Consider the following 21,389-nt stretch of genomic DNA (forward strand, 5'->3'; position numbering starts at 1 on the left):
AGCAATTTCGAAAGCCTATCTCCCTTCGTTTAGATTTTCATCTTGAAAATGGCATTTTTCAAAAATTGCAATTTTTCAATCTGCGATATCTCCTGTTATATTCTTCTGATACAATTGGGATTTCCAGTTATATAATCACCGTTGCCTAAGCTCCCACCCTAGCACAAAAACTCGATTTCGAAAATCTCGATTTTTTTGGTCAAAAATGAGCAAGGGGTTAGAGCCCCCTAAAATCACCTTTTTGCTACTCTGTCTAAAAATTAGAAAGTTCTACTACTGTTCTAGGATATGGAGCGCATAAAATTTGTTCTGAAGATTCTAGAAAACCAAACAGTTGATGATTCAATAGAGAATTGCACTCTAGGGAGCTGTTCGAAGTCAACTCGAAAATGAAAAGTGGAAAAACAAAAAAAATTATTTTCTCCGAAACAGTGCCAGATATTTGAGATTTTGGTATGGAAATATAGGTTTTCGAATACGCTGAATGCATTGCGAGCAATTTCGAAAGCCTATCTCCCTTCGTTTAGATTTTCATCTTGAAAATGGCATTTTTCAAAAATTGCAATTTTTCAATCTGCGATATCTCCTGTTATATTCGTCTGATACAATTGGGATTTCCAGTTATATAATCAGCGTTGCCTAGGCTTCCACCCTAGCAAAAAAACTCGATTTCGAAAATCTCGATTTTTTTGGTCAAAAATGAGCAAGGGGTTAGACCCCCCTAAAATCACCTTTTTGCTACTCTGTCTAAAAATCAGGATGTTCTACTACTGTTCTAGGATATGAAGCGCATAAAATTTGTTTTGAAGATTCTAGAAAACCAAACAGTTGATGATTCAATAGAGAATTGCACTCTAGAGAGCTGTTCGAAGTCAACTCGAAAATGAAAAGTAGAAAAACAAAAAAAATTATTTTCTCCGAAACAGTGCCAGATATTTGAGATTTTGGTATGGAAATATAGGTTTTCGATCACGCTGAATCCATTGCAAGCAATTTCGAAAGCCTATCTCCCTTCGTTTAGATTTTCATCTTGAAAATGGCATTTTTCAAAAATTGCAATTTTCAATCTGCGATATCTCCTGTTATATTCTTCTGATACAATTGGGATTTCCAGTTATATAATCAGCGTTGCCTAAGCTTCCACCCTAGCACAAAAACTCGATTTCGAAAATCTCGATTTTTTTGGTCAAAAATGAGCAAGGGGTTAGAGCCCCCTAAAATCACCTTTTTGCTACTCTGTCTAAAAATTAGAAAGTTCTACTACTGTTCTAGGATATGGAGCGCATAAAATTTGTTCTGAAGATTCTAGAAAACCAAACAGTTGATGATTCAATAGAGAATTGCACTCTAGGGAGCTGTTCGAAGTCAACTCGAAAATGAAAAGTGGAAAAACAAAAAAAATTATTTTCTCCGAAACAGTGCCAGATATTTGAGATTTTGGTATGGAAATATAGGTTTTCGAATACGCTGAATCCATTGCGAGCAATTTCGAAAGCCTATTTCCCTTCGTTTAGATTTTCATTTCGAAAATGGCATTTTTCAAAAATTGCAATTTTTCAATCTGCGATATCTCCTGTTATATTCGTCTGATACAATTGGGATTTCCAGTTATATAATCAGCGTTGCCTAGGCTTCTACCCTAGCACAAAAACTCGATTTCGAAAATCTCGATTTTTTTGGTCAAAAATGAGCAAGGGGTTAGACCCCCCTAAAATCACCTCTTTGCTACTCTGTCTAAAAATCAGGAAGTTCTACTGCTGTTCTAGGATATGGAGCGCATAATATTTGTTTTGAAGATTCTAGAAAACCAAACAGTTGATGATTCAATAGAGAATTGCACTCTCGGGAGCTGTTCGAAATCAACTCGAAAATGAAAAGTGGAAAAACAAAAAAAAATATTTTCTCCGAAACAGTGCCAGATATTTGAGATTTTGGTATGGAAATATAGGTTTTCGAATACGCTGAATCCATTGCGAGCAATTTCGAAAGCCTATCTCCTTTTGTTTAGATTTTCATCTTGAAAATGGCATTTTTCAAAAATTGCAATTTTTCAATCTGCGATATCTCCTGTTATATTCGTCTGATACAATTGGGATTTCCGGTTATATTATCAGCGTTGCCTAGGCTTCCACCCTAGCACAAAAACTCGATTTCGAAAATCTCGATTTTTTTGGTCAAAAATGAGCAAGGGTTAGACCCCCCTAAAATCACCTTTTTGCTACTCTGTCTAAAAATCAGGATGTTCTACTACTATTCTAGGATATGGAGCGCATAAAATTTGTTTCGAAGATTCTAGAAAACCAAACAGTTGATGATTCAATAGAGAATTGCACTCTAGAGAGCTGTTCGAAGTCATCTCGAAAATGAAAAGTGGAAAAACAAAAAAAATTATTTTCTCCGAAACAGTGCCAGATATTTGAGATTTTGGTATGGAAATATAGGTTTTTGAATACGCTGAATCCATTGCGAGCAATTTCGAAAGCCTATCTCCCTTCGTTTAGATTTTCATCTTGAAAATGCCATTTTTCAAAAATTGCAATTTTTTAATCTGCGATATCTCCTGTTATATTCGTCTGATACAATTGGGATTTCCGGTTATATTATCAGCGTTGCCTAGGCTTCCACCCTAGCACAAAAACTCGATTCCGAAAATCTCGATTTTTTTGGTCAAAAATGAGCAAGGGGTTAGACCCCCCTAAAATCACCTTTTTGCTACTCTGTCTAAAAATCAGGAAGTTCTACTACTGCTCTAGGATATGGAGCGCATAATATTCGTTTTGAAGATTCTAGAAAACCAAACAGTTGATGATTCAATAGAAAATTGCACTCTCGGGAGCTGTTCGAAATCAACTCGAAAATGAAAAGTGGAAAAACAAAAAAAATTATTTTCTCCGAAACAGTGCCATATATTTGAGATTTTGGTATGGAAATATAGGTTTTGGAATACGCTGAATCCATTGCGAGCAATTTCGAAAGCCTATCTCCCTTCGTTTATATTTTAATTTTGAAAATGGCATTTTTCAAAAATTGCAATTTTTCAATCTGCGATAACTCCTGTTATATTCGTCTGATACAATTGGGATCTCCGGTTATATTATCAGCGTTGCCTAGGCTTCCACCCTAGCACAAAAACTCGATTTCGAAAATCTCGATTTTTTTGGTCAAAAATGAGCAAGGGGTTAGACCCCCCTAAAATCACCTTTTTGCTACTCTGTCTAAAAATCAGGATGTTCTACTACTGTTCTAGGATATGAAGCGCATAAAATTTGTTTTGAAGATTCTAGAAAACCAAACAGTTGATGATTCAATAGAGAATTGCACTCTAGAGAGCTGTTCGAAGTTAACTCGAAAATGAAAAGTGGAAAAACAAAAAAAATTATTTTCTCCGAAACAGTGCCAGATATTTGAGATTTTGGTATGGAAATATAGGTTTTCGAGCACGCTGAATCCATTGCAAGCAATTTCGAAAGCCTATCTCCCTTCGTTTAGATTTTCATCTTGAAAATGGCATTTTTCAAAAATTGCAATTTTTCAATCTGCGATATCTCCTGTTATATTCGTCTGATACAATTGGGATTTCCAGTTATATAATCAGCGTTGCCTAGGCTTCCACCCTAGCACAAAAACTCGATTTCGAAAATCTCGATTTTTTTGGTCAAAAATGAGCAAGGGGTTAGACCCCCCTAAAATCACCTTTTTGCTACTCTGTCTAAAAATCAGAAAGTTTTACTACTGTTCTAGGATATGGAGCGCATAATATTTGTTTCGAAGATTCTAGAAAACCAAACAGTTGATGATTCAATAGAGAATTGCACTCTAGAGAGCTGTTCGAAGTCAACTCGAAAATGAAATGTGGAAAAACAAAAAAAATTATTTCCTCCGAAACAGTGCCAGATATTTGAGATTTTGGTATGGAAATATAGGTTTTCGAATACGCTGAATCCATTGCGAGCAATTTCGAAAGCCTATCTCCCTTCGTTTAGATTTACATCTTGAAAATGGCATTTTTCAAAAATTGCAATTTTTCAATCTGCGATAACTCCTGTTATATTCGTCTGATACAATTGGGATCTCCGGTTATATTATCAGCGTTGCCTAGGCTTCCACCCTAGCACAAAAACTCGATTTCGAAAATCTCGATTTTTTTGGTCAAAAATGAGCAAGGGGTTAGACCCCCCTAAAATCACCTTTTTGCTACTCTGTCTAAAAATCAGGATGTTCTACTACTGTTCTAGGATATGAAGCGCATAAAATTTGTTTTGAAGATTCTAGAAAACCAAACAGTTGATGATTCAATAGAGAATTGCACTCTAGAGAGCTGTTCGAAGTTAACTCGAAAATGAAAAGTGGAAAAACAAAAAAAATTATTTTCTCCGAAACAGTGCCAGATATTTGAGATTTTGGTATGGAAATATAGGTTTTCGAGCACGCTGAATCCATTGCAAGCAATTTCGAAAGCCTATCTCCCTTCGTTTAGATTTTCATCTTGAAAATGGCATTTTTCAAAAATTGCAATTTTTCAATCTGCGATATCTCCTGTTATATTCGTCTGATACAATTGGGATTTCCAGTTATATAATCAGCGTTGCCTAGGCTTCCACCCTAGCACAAAAACTCGATTTCGAAAATCTCGATTTTTTTGGTCAAAAATGAGCAAGGGGTTAGACCCCCCTAAAATCACCTTTTTGCTACTCTGTCTAAAAATCAGGATGTTCTACTACTGTTCTAGGATATGGAGCGCATAAAATTTGTTTTGAAGATTCTAGAAAACCAAACAGTTGATGATTCAATAGAGAATTGCACTCTAGGGAGCTGTTCGAAGTCAACTCGAAAATGAAAAGTGGAAAAACAAAAAAAATTATTTTCTCCGAAACAGTGCCAGATATTTGAGATTTTGGTATGGAAATATAGGTTTTCGAATACGCTGAATCCATTGCGAGCAATTTCGAAAGCCTATCTCCCTTCGTTTAGATTTTCATCTTGAAAATGGCATTTTTCAAAAATTGCAATTTTTCAATCTGCGATATCTCCTGTTATATTCGTCTGATACAATTGGGATTTCCAGTTATATAATCAGCGTTGCCTAGGCTTCCACCCTAGCACAAAAACTCGATTTCGAAAATCTCGATTTTTTTGGTCAAAAATGAGCAAGGGGTTAGACCCCCCTAAAATCACCTCTTTGCTACTCTGTCTAAAAATCAGGAAGTTCTACTACTGTTCTAGGATATGGAGCGCATAATATTTGTTTTGAAGATTCTAGAAAACCAAACAGTTGATGATTCAATAGAGAATTGCACTCTCGGGAGCTGTTCGAAATCAACTCGAAAATGAAAAGTGGAAAAAAAAAAAAATTATTTTCTCCGAAACAGTGCCAGATATTTGAGATTTTGGTATGGAAATATAGGTTTTCGAATACGCTGAATCCATTGCGAGCAATTTCGAAAGCCTATCTCCTTTTGTTTAGATTTTCATCTTGAAAATGGCATTTTTCAAAAATTGCAATTTTTCAATCTGCGATATCTCCTGTTATATTCGTCTGATACAATTGGGATTTCCGGTTATATTATCAGCGTTGCCTAGGCTTCCACCCTAGCACAAAAACTCGATTTCGAAAATCTCGATTTTTTTGGTCAAAAATGAGCAAGGGTTAGACCCCCCTAAAATCACCTTTTTGCTACTCTGTCTAAAAATCAGGATGTTCTACTACTATTCTAGGATATGGAGCGCATAAAATTTGTTTCGAAGATTCTAGAAAACCAAACAGTTGATGATTCAATAGAGAATTGCACTCTAGAGAGCTGTTCGAAGTCATCTCGAAAATGAAAAGTGGAAAAACAAAAAAAATTATTTTCTCCGAAACAGTGCCAGATATTTGAGATTTTGGTATGGAAATATAGGTTTTTGAATACGCTGAATCCATTGCGAGCAATTTCGAAAGCCTATCTCCCTTCGTTTAGATTTTCATCTTGAAAATGCCATTTTTCAAAAATTGCAATTTTTCAATCTGCGATATCTCCTGTTATATTCGTCTGATACAATTGGGATTTCCGGTTATATTATCAGCGTTGCCTAGGCTTCCACCCTAGCACAAAAACTCGATTTCGAAAATCTCGATTTTTTTGGTCAAAAATGAGCAAGGGGTTAGACCCCCCTAAAATCACCTTTTTGCTACTCTGTCTAAAAATCAGGAAGTTCTACTACTGTTCTAGGATATGGAGCGCATAATATTCGTTTTGAAGATTCTAGAAAACCAAACAGTTGATGATTCAATAGAAAATTGCACTCTCGGGAGCTGTTCGAAATCAACTCGAAAATGAAAAGTGGAAAAACAAAAAAAATTATTTTCACCAAAACAGTGCTAGATATTTGAGATTTTGGTATGGAAATATAGGTTTTCGAATACGCTGAATCCATTGCGAGCAATTTCGAAAGCCTATCTCCCTTCGTTTAGATTTTCATCTTGAAAATGGCATTTTTCAAAAATTGCAATTTTTCAATCTGCGATATCTTCTGTTATATTCGTCTGATACAATTGGGATTTCCGGTTATATTATCAGCGTTGCCTAGGCTTCCACCCTAGCACAAAAACTCGATTTCGAAAATCTCGATTTTTTTGGTCAAAAATGAGCAAGGGGTTAGACCCCCCTAAAATCACCTTTTTGCTACTCTGTCTAAAAATCAGGAAGTTCTACGACTGTTCTGGGATATGGAGCGCATGATATTCGTTTTGAAGATTCTAGAAAACCAAACAGTTGATGATTCAATAGAGAATTGCACTCTAGAGAGCTGTTCGAAGTCAACTCGAAACTGAAAAGTGGAAAAACAAAAAAAATTATTTTCTCCGAAACAGTGCCAGATATTTGAGATTTTGGTATGGAAGTATAGGTTTTCGAACACGCTGAATCTATTTCGAGCAATTCCGAAGGCTTATCTCCCTTCGTTTTTATTTTCATCGTTAAATGGCATTTTTCAAAAATTGCAAATTTCAATCTCCTTATCTTCTGTTATATCCGTCCGATCTGATTGAGATTTTCGATTCTATAATCAGAATTGACAAGGCTTTCTTCACATTAGCATAAAAACTCGATTTCGAAAATCTCGTTTTTTGGGTAAAAAATGAGCAAGGAGTTAGACCCCCCTAAAATGACCTATTTGCTCCTCTGTCTAAAAATCATGGTATCCTATTACTATCCTAGGATATGGAGTGCATAGAAGTTGTTTGAAATGTTCTAGAAAACCAAACAGTTGATGATTCAATAGAGAATTGCACTCCAGAGAGCTCTTCGAAGTCAACTCGAAAATGAAAAATGGAAAAACGAAAAAATTTGTTTCCAGCTAGCAAAAAAAATTTATTTCGAAAATCCCAATATTTTTTCATTTCAAAAATGACCCCCAAAATGATCTGTTTGCTCCTCTGTATTAAAAACATTTGAAGATTTAATAGATAAGTGGCAGCCATTGGAAGCAAATGATTCAGTTTTCCTGGAAAATATATGATATTCGCTATAAAATGTTTTTTATTAGACCAACTCAAAATTTAGTTTGGTTTAGAGTTAAAATGGTGATGTACTACCATTTTGTTTTCATAATGTGCCATGGTTATAGCCTACTAAACAGCGGTTTTATGTTCTCAAAGAACATATATTCCTCTCAAATGTGGAAATGAGACTTCCACATCTCGTAATGTGCATAAATTCTATCTTCATGCGAAGGCGATTTTGAAATTTTCCCAGATATCCATCACGAATATCTCTTCAGTCAGCTTCGGAGACCAGTTCACCGAAAGTAAATCGACTGGATGAAAAATGAACTGGGTACTTTGTCTGATGGACATGATTAATATCGCTTCTCCAAAACCAACTCCAGCATTTGAGTACCTTTCAGAATTAATCGCTAATCCCCACTGATGAATACCTTCCGATTCATATTGAACATCGGTTGGCCGAGAGTGACCATCCATGTGTTCCATGTGAGAGGTTGATTTATTCGAAAATGCTTGAGGATGTGTTGAGAACAGGAAACGGAGAAAACTGAGATTTTAATTCGAGATCGATTTCTATCGATTTGCATGAAACATGATGGAGAATTTCGTTTCCTATTTTATTAGAACACCATTTAATCAAATAATATGAAGAAAGCTGAGAGAATGCCGAGTTTTTCAGCGAAAAAAAGCTTCAATTCTGACCAAGTTGACCTTACGCCTAATAGTTTCTTATTTCCCTTTATTTATGATTACATGTACCTAAGTTATCCACTATATATACAGGATGTCTGTAAACAAATGCGAAGGACATAGGGAGATGATTCTTCGATGAAAATAAGCAGGGGTAGATCCTATAATTTTTTTTCGAAATCGACCACCCTTCTAAGATACAGCCTTTGGAAGGCGACGACGAGTTGACAGTTTTTGATTTTTTTTACGGTGTCTGAAAAACACTGAGTCATGAAACTATATATAATATGAAGCACTAAATAGATGTTACTCACACATTTTTTTTAGATCTCATAACCTTATTATTAGGGGTTGAAAATTACAACCCCTTATGATTTTTCTTCAAAAATGTTTTCGTGGGATGGATTTTCGAAAAATAAAATACTCTTATAGTTTCCCATTCGATTCTGGAGAAAAAAAAGTATCTTGCAAAAGTTCCATACAGTCGTTACTTTTCTCGGCTTAAATAAAAAGTTACATGCAGTTCTGATCACTGTTCATTCCATTTCATCGTATAAGTATTCCATAAAATGACTTCCTCCCGCTAAAATACATGCACCAACTCTCAACCCCTAATAGTAAAGTTATGAGATCTAAAAAAATTATGTGAGAAACATCTACTTAGTGCTTCATATTATGTATCGTTTAATGACTCAATGTTTTTTAAAACCCGTAAAAAAATTAAAATCTGTCAACTCGTCATCGCCTCCCAAAGGCTGTATCTTGGAAGGGAGGTCGATTTCGAAAAAAATTTATTTATATTTCCCCTGATCATTTTCATCGAGGAATCATCTTCCTATGTCCTTTGCATTTGTTAACAGACACCCTGTATATCTATTGCCTTTAGGCGTGATCTTTCCGGTTATCCACTTTTTCAGCAGTGTATTCTGGCGATACTTTCATTCTGTATTATACAGGATGAGTCTTTGACTCGTACAAATATTTCAACAGTAGATTCCTGAGGTCAGAAGGAAGAAATACTTTTTTCTATTACCATTTTTTCTGTATCGGCTCGGTTTGAAAGATAAAGGCTGTTGAAAAACCATAAAAAAATATTATTTTTAGTTCTATCTCAAAAACTGTTTTATCGAATGATATGAATTTCGAAATAAAGGTTTTTATTTTTTTGATGAATCTTTTTCGAACACCAGATATCACCCACGTTTTCCAGTTTTCTCATTATGACCATAAGAACCAAACTGAGTACGACGTCTTTTAATGAGAATTTGAATGTTTTGTTAAATAAATGTATTTTTCATATTTTCTCGTATGATACGCCGTTTTCCAGTAATTTGATGTTCAAAAATAAAATCTGTGATATTCGGAAAATTGGGTACTTTGGCTGACTTAAACTCTGTTTAAGATCCACAGATGTGTACCTAGTGTTATAGATTCAGCTTATTATTCTAAAGGGAATTTTGTTTCGCCAGGGGTGACAACTTAAAATGGCTATATATTTTCATCAGGGCCGAGTGGGAAAAAATGGTATAGAAAAAGAGTGTTTCTTTTGACCTAAAGAATCTACTGTTGAAATATTTGTACGAGTTAAAGACTCACCCCGTATATTATTCATCAGTTCATTCTTGAATTTCGAGGGTCATATACAGTTCGGAATATTTATCGAGGATTTAAGAATATTCCAGGAAAAATATGTTTCTGAACTTGCCTTTATTGATGTTATAATTTAAAATTGAAAGACTATTTTCTGAAGATTAGTTTCTTCCCTCAATAAGCTCTCCTCTTTCATCGACTCTTTAGAGAATTGGTATTCCTTTCTTCTAGGGAATTTTTGGATATGTGATATTCTCATTTAATTTTAATGAGCCGTTTATCGATAATTTATAATTCTCACGGAATATCATGCTCCAGATTTTTTTGTGAAAATAAGTTTTCCGCAGGTAATTCTGTTATTCACATTGTACACTGCAAGTTAACATTGATGGCCAAACATCTTGTTATAATTATCACTTCATCAAGGAGTACTGAGTATCTTAGAATCACCCGAATTTAATGGAATAAAATTTCTCGCACATCGAAAACTTCCAACATGGGGAAGACGAAAATCCACCTGTTCTATCCGCGGAACCTTCATCTCGATAGTCTTCGTGAGTAATGAAAACGTTTCGATTTAGTAAAACGTTGTGTCACAATCCCACCCCATAAAGCAAGTGAGTGGCCACAGTGGACCAACTGCTAAGAAGACTGAATCTTGATGCCAGTTCACCGGTGATGAAGTGTAGAAGAACTAATCTTCAAGTGGATCCGTCTTAGTTTCTAAAGTCATAAAGATACCGTTCGGGACGCACGCGTATCTCGCCCTGTCACTTTCGATTTTACTTTAATTTCCTCCGGAAAATACCCAACCGTAAATAAGGACCGTCTTAATCTTTTTTATCGAGTAATGCTCTTATGAATATTCAAATATGTCGTTAGACAATCTCATAGTCGAATGCTCGACCCCGATCGATGATAGCGAAACGGAAAATCGTGAAAATGCTGACGAAAAACTGTCGTCGGAAAATGTGGATACAGTGTCGAGTGGGAAAATCTTCGCGCCTAAGATAACTCCGGAGAATCCAGTGGTGGTGAAGAGTGTTCCGTTGGGGAAAACACCGATGTCGAGCATGGAGGAGGAGAATTTGAGGGAAAGGTTGCACGTGGCTCAACTGAAAAAATGCGCCGAATTTGTGTCACAGGAACAGAGATACACAAGGGATACTTTTAAGAGGTTGTTTATGAATAAGGTGAGATTGGAATCATCTCCAGGGATTTTTTCATTCGATTTTAAACTCAAGTTTGTCTTCAAGCATAAAGAAAATTTTGCTTTGAAATCTGGAAAAGATATTGACCATGCTCTAAAAACAATTTTGAAAATAGGTTCATCGGGATTGACTGTTTATAACATCTATTTTTGACTGACTAACATTTGATCGGTTCAATCATAATTCGACATAGATTATAAACTCGCTTGTCTGGTTGTGTTTCGAAAATGAAAGTGAGTTTAAATATTTGGAAACAGTATGGCAAAGGCGATCTCATTTCTTCTCTATTTGTGAATATTATAAAATACTGATCATTCTATTCACGTTCTTATAATTCAGGAATGATCTCTGTAGCTCTTTATTGCGTTTCAGAATTGAATACTATGTGATGAAATAGTATTTTTCTCTGCAATCGTTGATCAGATATGGTGATGTACAGGGTGGGCAAAATTCGATAGTATTGAATGGCAGGTCTATTAGCGCAGGGATAAGGAATATTTGTACTATATTCATTAAACCTATTGAGTTCACAATATGATGTAAATAGTGAGCAAAATTCGAAGAGCTTGAATGGCAGCTCTGTAATCATAAAAGCTAGGGGAAAATAGATTTTCGATTTTTCAATTTTTAAAAGATGTGCAGAGGCCAAAACCATATTCCTCTTCATTTGTTTTCAAGTAATGAGTGAAAACTCATTTATCAGCTCTTCAAATTGGTGGCATTATCTCGTAGAGTTTGAGTCATATAGAAAAACAAATGTAAGAAGACAGATTCCATTTTTCATGTAGAATTCAGTGGAGCAATCAAAGATTTTTTTAGTCCATCACTATTCGAAAAAAGCTAGAATTATATGACTGAATATCCAAAGGTTTTTTTTTCCTCAATTCCCTTAGATCTGTGCTGGCCAAAACCACATCTTTCTATTCACTATTGTTACTTGTTACTTTTTCTTCTTGTTCGCATTTTTCATTTTCCGGCTCTTCAAATCGGTACTCCTATATGTATTTTAGTTATGTCGAAGATCAAATGAAACATTCTAAAGTCACTTTTAAATGCAGAATTCAGTGACGTATTCAAAGTTTTTCTTTCTGTCCACCTATTCAGTCATATAATCCTAGCTTTTCTCGAATAGTGATGGACTAAAAAAATCTTTGATTGCTCCACTGAATTCTACATGAAAAATGGAATCTGTCTTCTTACATTTGTTTTTATATATAACTCAAACTCTACTAGATGAGGACACCAATTTGAAGAACTGATGAATGAGTTTTCACTCATTACTTGAAAACAAATGAAGAGGGATATGGTTTTGGCCTCTGCACATCTTTTAAAAATTGAAAAATCGAAAATCTGCCATCTATTTCTCCCTAGCTTTTATGGTTACAGAGCTGCTATTCAAGCTCTTCGAATTTTGCTCACTCTTTACATCATATTGTGAACTCAATAGGTTTAATGAATACAGTACAAATATGAGAGCTTCCATGGTCTTTTAAAGACCAGATAATTCACACCATTGTTTTTCCCAGTCACCCATATGCAACCAAATATAATTAACTTATAACACATTGAAAATATTGTTTCAAGTTTCGATACAGTCATAAATATTTTGTACGCTATTGTTAAATACTTAGTTTCAACACCCACGACAGACTTAGCAAGATACATAAATTATCTTGGTACATTTTTCATCAATGAGTCCAACGAAAATAGCAGACCTTTAGCAATATGAAAATATTTAGCAATATGAAAATATTTAGCAATAAACAGTAGCTAAGCGGTATTTTCATCATTTTGTGGTTTACGTTACGGTTTAATAGAGAAAAAAATCGACTGATTCCAGGAAAATTGTATTTTGCCACATTACATTCACCATAATCCTATTTTTTCAAATCGTTTAGCTAATATGGAGAGAGTCAACAAAGCGCTATTTTGACTGACTCTATTCTATTCCATATTCAAGTGCCAAACTATTAGATACAGGTGTTGTAGTAACCCAAATACACTCAACAACCTTGTCAATATGGACTGACATGACGAACAGATTTATTGAGGACCGTTATTTTAGAACAATGTAATTTGAATATATGAATATCTCGCATGATACATATGGTGAGTTATGAATTTCAGAAACTTTTTTCATACAGAGTGAGTAGAATTCATATCTTCGGTCTTTAGCATTTTGTAGAAGTTAAAACAGGTGATTAGAGTTGTAATTGGGGAGGTTGGCATGGAGTTTTTCTAATTGAGATGAAAAAAGGTTGAGTACTTTGAAATGAACATTGCAGTATATATACCTACGAAATGGTAAATACAGAAGAAGATAAAAGTAGTTTTATTCAGTTCTTTTTACTAATTGTATAAAGAGGAGCTCATATGTGAAGGTTTTTTATAACACCCAAATGACTGCACTAAAGTATCCTTTAGAATTCCATTTCACCTGTATGGTGAAATCTGTATTGCCCTGAAAAATGAAGAAAAGAATTCTATCACCAAATAAAGCATTCTATACTTCTGGAATCTCATAACTTTTTATTTATTACTCCACTTAATCGATTCTCCACACATAGTCTGCTATGAAATTTTTTAAAATCATATTGAAGACTGAAGTTTTTTCCGTTGAGCACCATTACAATCCACCATAAGATTCGACATTTATGGCAAGCACATAAAAACACATTCTTCTCGACACATTATAATTTCAGAAATACCTTTCTGCTTGAGTGACAACATCCTGCTGTGAAATTTCAGTGAACTCAATGGATTTCTTTATCTTCTATCAATCTGTTTCCTTTGCTGAACATGTTTATGTGTCTATAGACACCGGGTATAAAGATAGAGATGTTCATATCATATTTATTATACGATATTGCCCGATATCATCAGTATATGATTGTGAACAATCTTTTATTCATCACATGCCATTCCACATATATGAATCGAGCTTCTTTATCTTAACACTTGTATCTGGACTAGCTACCGACATTTCAAGTCCCCTGTGGTGAAGAAAGAAGTATGCGAGTAACTTTACACCCAAGACTTGAATTACATTACAATCCTATGAAAGATTTTCATAAGAGGGTGGAGTTATTAGTATTTACATGTAAACGAGGTACGAGGCAATTCCAAATAATTGCTGATAACGAAAATAATTGAATTTGACAAGTTAACAACGGATTTTTCATCAATGAGTACCCCCATTGGTTTGACATCATTTCTAGCTGGAAATTCCTGAATTACAGACAGAATTTGATCAAAATGTTGTTGTTTCTAGGAAAAAGTAAGCGAAAGATCAATAATGAAGTTATTTAGTGAAGCTTGAACATATGATGATTTATTTACAGTACTCATAATCCTCATATTATATTTATTAGTACAATATTCTGTCCATATAAAGTCAAGTGTTTTTCTATCTCCGAGATTTAATCTTGATGAGAGTTATATCTACTCTTTTATGTCATACACCCGCAATACAATATTCAACCAAGTCAAAGCAAAAAACTCCTTTTCTAGTATTCTGAAAAAAATTTTTCATTTTGGATACTTTACTTAGTGTTCGCAAAGCAAGAATTTCTAATATATTGATGACATATTCAAAGAACCTGATGAAGGAGGATGTACATATAACACACTGTCAAAATTATGCTATAAACTTCGAATAAACTGTATGAATTAACATGAATCGAACGCTTTAGAGTTATAGTTAAAAAATTTACATTCATATCCTTTATTACCTACACCCGATTATATCATTCCCACAACATTGCTTGATGAATAAAACATGACGAGTAATTATCATGTTTGAAAATGATAATATATTCAAATGAAAGAAATGCCAAATGAGTAGAAAATCTTCTTTGGTTTAGTGTTTACTGAAAGCTTTCAGAATACACAAAGTCATTCATAAAAAATGAAATGATATTTTCAATTTCATTCGAATAACGTGTCACAAATCACTCACCCTGTACAAACAAACGGGGTAAATCATTAGTAGATCCCCATCTGAGTTAAATTATTAACTGAGTACTCTGAAATTTTCAAGATCTCCTGTCACGACGCGACGTAACAGAAGAAATCCTCTTCAACAACCGATATTAAGTGTCATAAAAAGCGGTATCCTTTAGGAAATCTCTCAGTAAAGCGGATCACTAAACACAGATATTTCGAGGTAAATTGCATATGATCAAAGCTCATTTAGGATAATTCCTTTGTCGAAAATGGTTACGGATTGTATCGCTGAAATTGAAAATCAACTCGAAAATACCTTACGTCTCAGCTTTCACCGACAATGGTTTAACTTCTTGGAATATATACTTACATCCTATTGGGGAGCAGGATTGCGGTATGTATTGGAATGTATACAATTTGTGGACCATCTCCGAAACGGTATCGGTTATCTGGAAGGAAATAGGTTGTAGCTACTGTTGTTTTGGGCGATTATACTGACAATGAGTCAGGTTTTTACTGCACCTATAATCATAAGAAAATTGGAGCGAACCTAAGGGCACCTCTCTACTCAATATATGCTGAATATTTCTGCTGAGATGATTTCAACATAAATCCTGAAATACTCGGTGAGATAGAAAATACAACACCAGAAAGAACGAAGGCTGATGTAAGGGAAGCTGTTCTGCAACTCTTCAATTCAGAGTTGTCCAGAGGACTTGATGATTTGTGTTACCATCAAATTCTTTAAATTTCTGAGAAGCAAGCATAGATTCCATCTGGACCAGGTGCTCAACTGTTTCAGGGCAGTTCAATTTCATTTAGAATCTGATACTCCTTGCTTTTGACATCCTAGATATCTGGAATCGGAAATATCCTCGCAGAATATCTACAATTTAAGTAGAAATTTAACGATTATCTGATAATGAGACATTCGAAGAAACAGGTGTTCCCTAAGCAGTTCCATTGACCCTCAAACTAGCTAGATCCAATCAGACATTATGCTCCAATACGTCCATTATCTGTCCGAAGGCTTTCTTCATCTGTTGCCTCCGGAATTCGATATCTCTCGGTATATCTAGTTATTCATATTCTGATCCATTTCGACAAAGGCGCGGTCTACCTGTAAGCATGATACTTCAAATCGAAGTGGTCCGCTATTGTTATTCAAATACGATTACGACAATTTAGCACCTACAATGCCGTCGGAATATATTTTGAAACTGTTGGAGCATAATTATATATGATCTATTGCAGTGAAGCGAATGAATAATTTGAGTGCCAGAAGGGGCATTTGAGTCATTGCACTTGGAAACATGGGAAGTTTTCTGATTTGCTCCAGATCCTCATATTTTGAAAGTTGACATAACAGAAAAATGTATAAACACTATATGCTATACAGGGTGAGTCTTTTACTCGTATGAATATTTTAACAGTAGATTTTTGAGGTTAAAAGAATCACTTTTTTTCTTAACCATTGTTACCCAATCGGCTCGGTTTAAAAGATACAGGTTGTTGAAAAACCATACAAAATCTAATTTCTAGTTCTATCTCACAAACGTTTTTATCGAATGAAATTAATTTCGGAATATAGTTCTCCACTTATTTGATGAATCTTTTTCGAACACAAGATATCACCCAAGTCTTCCAGTGTTCTCATTATGACCATAACGTGCCATAAAAATACCAAAAATTCAAAGAACCCAACACTTGAAACTAAGTTGGACGCTATCTAATGAATATTTGAATGTTTTGTAAAATAAAAGTATACTTCATATTTTCGAGATATTTGATGTTAAAAAATTGAACAGAATCTGTGAAATTTAAAAAATTGGGTACTTTGGCTGAATACAATCCACATATGTGTAGTGCCACATATTTAGCTAGTTATTCTGAAGGTAATTTTGTTTTTCCATGCGTGGCACAGCTGAAAACTTGAAAGAGCCTATATCTTTTGATCAGGTCCCAATCGGAAAAGAATGATATAGAAAAAAGTGTTTCTTTTGACCTCAAGAATCTACAGTTAGAATAATTGCACGAGTCAAAGACAATATATGTTAAACTGAAAATGCCAGAAAATAAGAATGAGTAACATTGTTCTCCATATAATTTCGCAAGAGCAATTTCAGCAGATAACTGAACACTCAACCTTTGTCCTGAAGAGAATAATATAATTTCTATTCTTATTGTAGAGGGACCACTTTAATCTATGATCGATGAGATGTCGACTTAACTAGATTTTTCAAACCTCCAAATATCAGACATGATTTACTGACACAACCTTAATGATCCAATACATTTCTGACTCTCATTTTTCAACACTGAATGGTCAATATTTACACATAATGAACGAGTTTGATTTCACAGGTGGAACTCTATTCATTTGAATTATATTTCGAGATTGATGGCATGCTGTGGCGAAACATCTCAATAGGAAAATACTACCTTTCAATCCGACAACTGATCCTATTCATGTGTCTGCTCCAGTATCAAAGCGAAGGTGTAGATCATTCTGATCGCAGAGACTTGTCAGTCAATTGTATTTTCGAATCAAAATAAGTGGGTCAGGTGCGGATTACTGAAATAATACCCTTTGTGCGATTTTGTTCGAACACATCACAAATCTAATGCAGAAAGACAAGTCAAAGAAGAGAAAGAGTTGTATTTTTTGTATGAAAATACCTAAAATTTTAATAAAATATACTGCTACACCAAAGCAGGAAGTTTAGATATTTTGATACTGTTTACGGAGATATACTTAATACCCTTTGTGATCAATGTCCTTCATATGCGACCGTGAAAAATTGGACTGAAAGCTTCAAAAGAGGTAAATTTTCCATTGAAGATGATGACCGATCGGGAAAGCCTGTGTCAGTCCCCGAAAATATTGATGCAGTTCATGACATGATTTTATCAGACCGTCGAATTGGGCTGAAACGGATATCTGAAGCACTGAATATTTCATACGAACGCGTTCATCATATAATTCACGTCAATTTGGACATGAGAAAAATTGCGGCAAAATGGATCCCCAAATGTTTGAATGTTGACCAGAAACGTGCAAGGGTTGAAGCATCGCGTTCGATCTGTGCTCGATTTGAAAACGATGTAGACTTCTCAAACCAAATTGTTAGACTTGGGTACATTTCTACGATCCAGAAACAAAGCAACAATCGAAGGAATGGCGACACTTTAGTTCTCCAAGTCCTAAGAAGTTTCGTGTCCAAAAATCTGCTGGAAAACTTCTTGCTTCAGTTTTTTGGGATTGCCATAGAGTAATCATGATCGCTGTGGAAGTCTGGTTTGCAGAGCAAGAAGAAACATTTTTTTTAAAAGGTCTAGAGACGTTGCAGGTTCGCTGTAGTAAATGTATCCAATTAAGAGGGGAATATTGTAACCAGTCCGGCCCTTGCGGTCGGACCTTTCGAGAACCAGAGCGTTTGCGAGCTTCTAGAACAACCGCGATGGTACCTGAATGTTTTCGGCGCCTATATAAGCCCAGCGGAGGAGTAGGTAAGTAAGTACAAGTACAGATATAGTTCACAGTGCAAGCGACTAGTGCAAATAAATATGAGTGGAAATAAATAGTTGTGACATAGTTAAGTTGTGAGTTATAAGTGTATTAAGTGTAAATAAATAATTTTAATAAGTTGGACGTTTTAATTAAGCGAAGAAAACGTTACAATATGTTGAGTAATAAAATATTTTGACATTGAAATTTTGTTTGGTTCTAAAGTAGGCTAAGAATTTTTCAAATACCCTCGTATTGCAAAACAAGAGTTGATCGTAAGAACTTAAATCAATAACTGATCCGAAATTTTTAGAAAAGCAAACGTTAAGAACTTGCCTGGGACTGAAAATTCAGATCTAATAGAGAAAACTTTCGATGTCTCATAAAGTAACATTTGGTGGACAAGAATCGGCAACTTTTAAAGCGGTCACAAAATATCTGAACTTTGGTGGAGCAGTATACAAGGAGTACACTCCATGGAATTTCCCACCTATCATGATCGGCGTGCTAGAGAGCCTGTTTTCAAAACACAAGCAGTTATCGATAATATATCGAAGATGAAACACCACTTATCACGAAATCTCTTGCATCTTTTTATAAAATTGGATCGCGTGTTTCGAGAACATCCATCACAGGCGGTAGTACACGTAAGTCATCACCTGGACCAAATTCCGAAATCAAACGGAGCAGGAGGTTGAGTGCAACTCTTGGAGCGCATCCTCTCGATGCTAACACAAAAAAATAATGGATTTTTAATGCAAGAAATTATGTGGGAAGGTACAAGAGAGGATTGGATATTCGCGGACGTGAGTGGTTTTATCAAAATTGCTTAATGGACCGCGCTTGCGATGATGAATTAACGGTGCTTACTGGAAAATTCTGATGATTTGTTGAAATGTATTCCGAAATTAAACCATTAATATGGTTTGGGGAATCCAGGGGCGTATTCTTTGGCCAATATGGCTGAAAATGGTAGCAATGCGTTAATTTGGAGAAATTGAATTTGCATATAATCAAAAAGTGACACTTCGGGGTAACTGAGCGCAGTGGGTAAGTGTGCGCAGTGCGTATATCTCGACTACGCAATGTATGAAAGAGGGGTTCATTTGGGTGAAGCAAGGGCGCAGAATCGCCATATTAGTTCTTCATAGGAGTGCGCTGTGCCACGTTTCTTCAACTTTTTATTTGCAATCAATCAAATTCATTAGTTTTCTTGTTAATTTTCAGCATCTCTGCACATTCTGCCAGGTCCAATTTCCGAGTCCCTCAGTGTTAAACAATATTTTATTCGATCATGGGCATATTAATCTAAATATATAATGAAAAAATTTAGGTTCTCTCAGCTGCTCAACTCTATAAGAACGTCAATTCAAATTTTGGCTTACTGGGGAAAGTGTGCGCGGGTAAGTGTGCGCATAGATTCATTATATGGGCATTAGTTCAGTGAGGAATAAATTATGACATTGTTGATTTTCTTGGTTAAGACTCGATCAATATTGTCCTATTTGTTCAGAAAAATATGAAGAGCCACCAACAGGGAAATGTATCAAGTGTTGTGTTCACCAAGAATTGTGGCACGAACAATAATGCACTGCTTGTAAAAAGGCGCTGCTGTATTGACAATAAACAGCATTTCTCTAATATTGTAACATTTTGATGACATTATTTTGTAATTTGTTTTGATTGTGTGGTTCACTAATCACTGCGTTCACTTACCCCGTGAGGGTGCGCACACTTACCCGCAATGCGGGGCATGTGACGCACTCCGACTTTCTCTATTAAATCTTTTTTTGCGGAAAGAAAACGTTTTTGTTTTTTTGCTTTTTGATGTTTTCTTATAGATTGGAAAATTCTCTATCTTATGAATATGTTTTAATTTTCCTAGCTTCAACATTTGCAAAAGTGACGCAGGGTCCCAGCACTCCTTTGAAAATGCAAAAAAAACGTTAAAATGTTACTTGTACATATTCGAGCGTATCAGATTTTCATACAGATAGTTAATCTGACAACAATTAAGGGTAGTTTTCTTAATCTGACAGTTCGAAGATGAAAACAAGGCTTTTTTTTTAAATATCTCCTTTCCTGTACCTCTAACCCTTTCGGTGTTCATTATAAAAGTTGTAGATAATAGAATTCTATACAACTTTTGTCTGAAGCAATTTCACATATTCTTAACCATTTCCGTGTTAGAGGGCGAGGAGCTCAGCCACACATGCGAAAAGCCAAGGTCAATGTAGAAATCCAGTCTAATGTACATTCATCGCCATATATCTCGAAAACGTTCCAACGTAGAAAAAACTGCTTCGGACATAATTTTTACAAAATGTTATGCCCTACAACTTTTATAATGAATGCGAAAACAATTTGAAGCCCAGGAGAGGAGATAATTCAAAAAAACGGATTTTTGTGACCTTTATGGCCAGTTTTTATTGTTTCGGCAAAATGGAATAGATCTCTGCTTGTCACATTGTCTGGTCAGAAGTATGCGTCTACCTATTCGTTGTGATGTGTTGCATAGATATTGATATACAGAAAGTCTTACTTATTTTGGCCAGGAGTTTACCCTCACAACTTTTTATAACGGTTTTGATGAAGTTTCGAGGAAGGAGGAAAATTATTCCTATGGTTCATTCGAATTACAAATCGATAAAAGCATTCTTTAAAATAAACTGTGAAGACATAATGGCTAAAAGATTATTTATTTATATTAGTCTGTGGGAAGTTTATTGGTGTAGTTTCTGTACTTTATGACATGTTATGTAAATGACTGAGATTTATAACTATTTGCAATTCACGGATAGCGCTGGACGAATCGGTTGATGTTTATTTTTTGGCAGTCCCCTTCACACTACATGGAAATGCCTTGAATTCAGCATTTCAAGGAAAGCTTTTCTTATACGGAGTGTCACTGAATATATTGTATTCTCAAGGAGCTGGTTCTTAAAATTCATATGAACCGAAA

At 35.1% G+C, this 21,389-nt stretch overlaps 1 protein-coding gene across 5 annotated transcripts in view; it reads left to right on the top strand.

Moving 5' to 3' along the window:
* LOC123307283 (NADPH oxidase 5) overlaps positions 1-21,389 on the top strand; it is a 126,387-nt gene that overhangs the window by 26,183 nt on the left and 78,815 nt on the right. Inside the window, exon 1 of one of the 5 annotated variants that reach the window (XM_044889525.1) lies at positions 10,459-10,956. The exons of the other annotated variants lie outside the window; for them this stretch is intronic. Within the exon in view, the coding sequence (XP_044745460.1) occupies positions 10,636-10,956 (321 nt within the window). The 5' untranslated portion in view covers positions 10,459-10,635. Of the gene's footprint in view, positions 1-10,458; positions 10,957-21,389 lie in introns of those variants that run through there. 5 annotated transcript variants of the gene reach the window in all.

The sequence above is a fragment of the Coccinella septempunctata genome, chromosome 2 (assembly GCF_907165205.1).
Source record: "Coccinella septempunctata chromosome 2, icCocSept1.1, whole genome shotgun sequence".
Taxonomy (NCBI): domain Eukaryota; kingdom Metazoa; phylum Arthropoda; class Insecta; order Coleoptera; family Coccinellidae; genus Coccinella; species Coccinella septempunctata.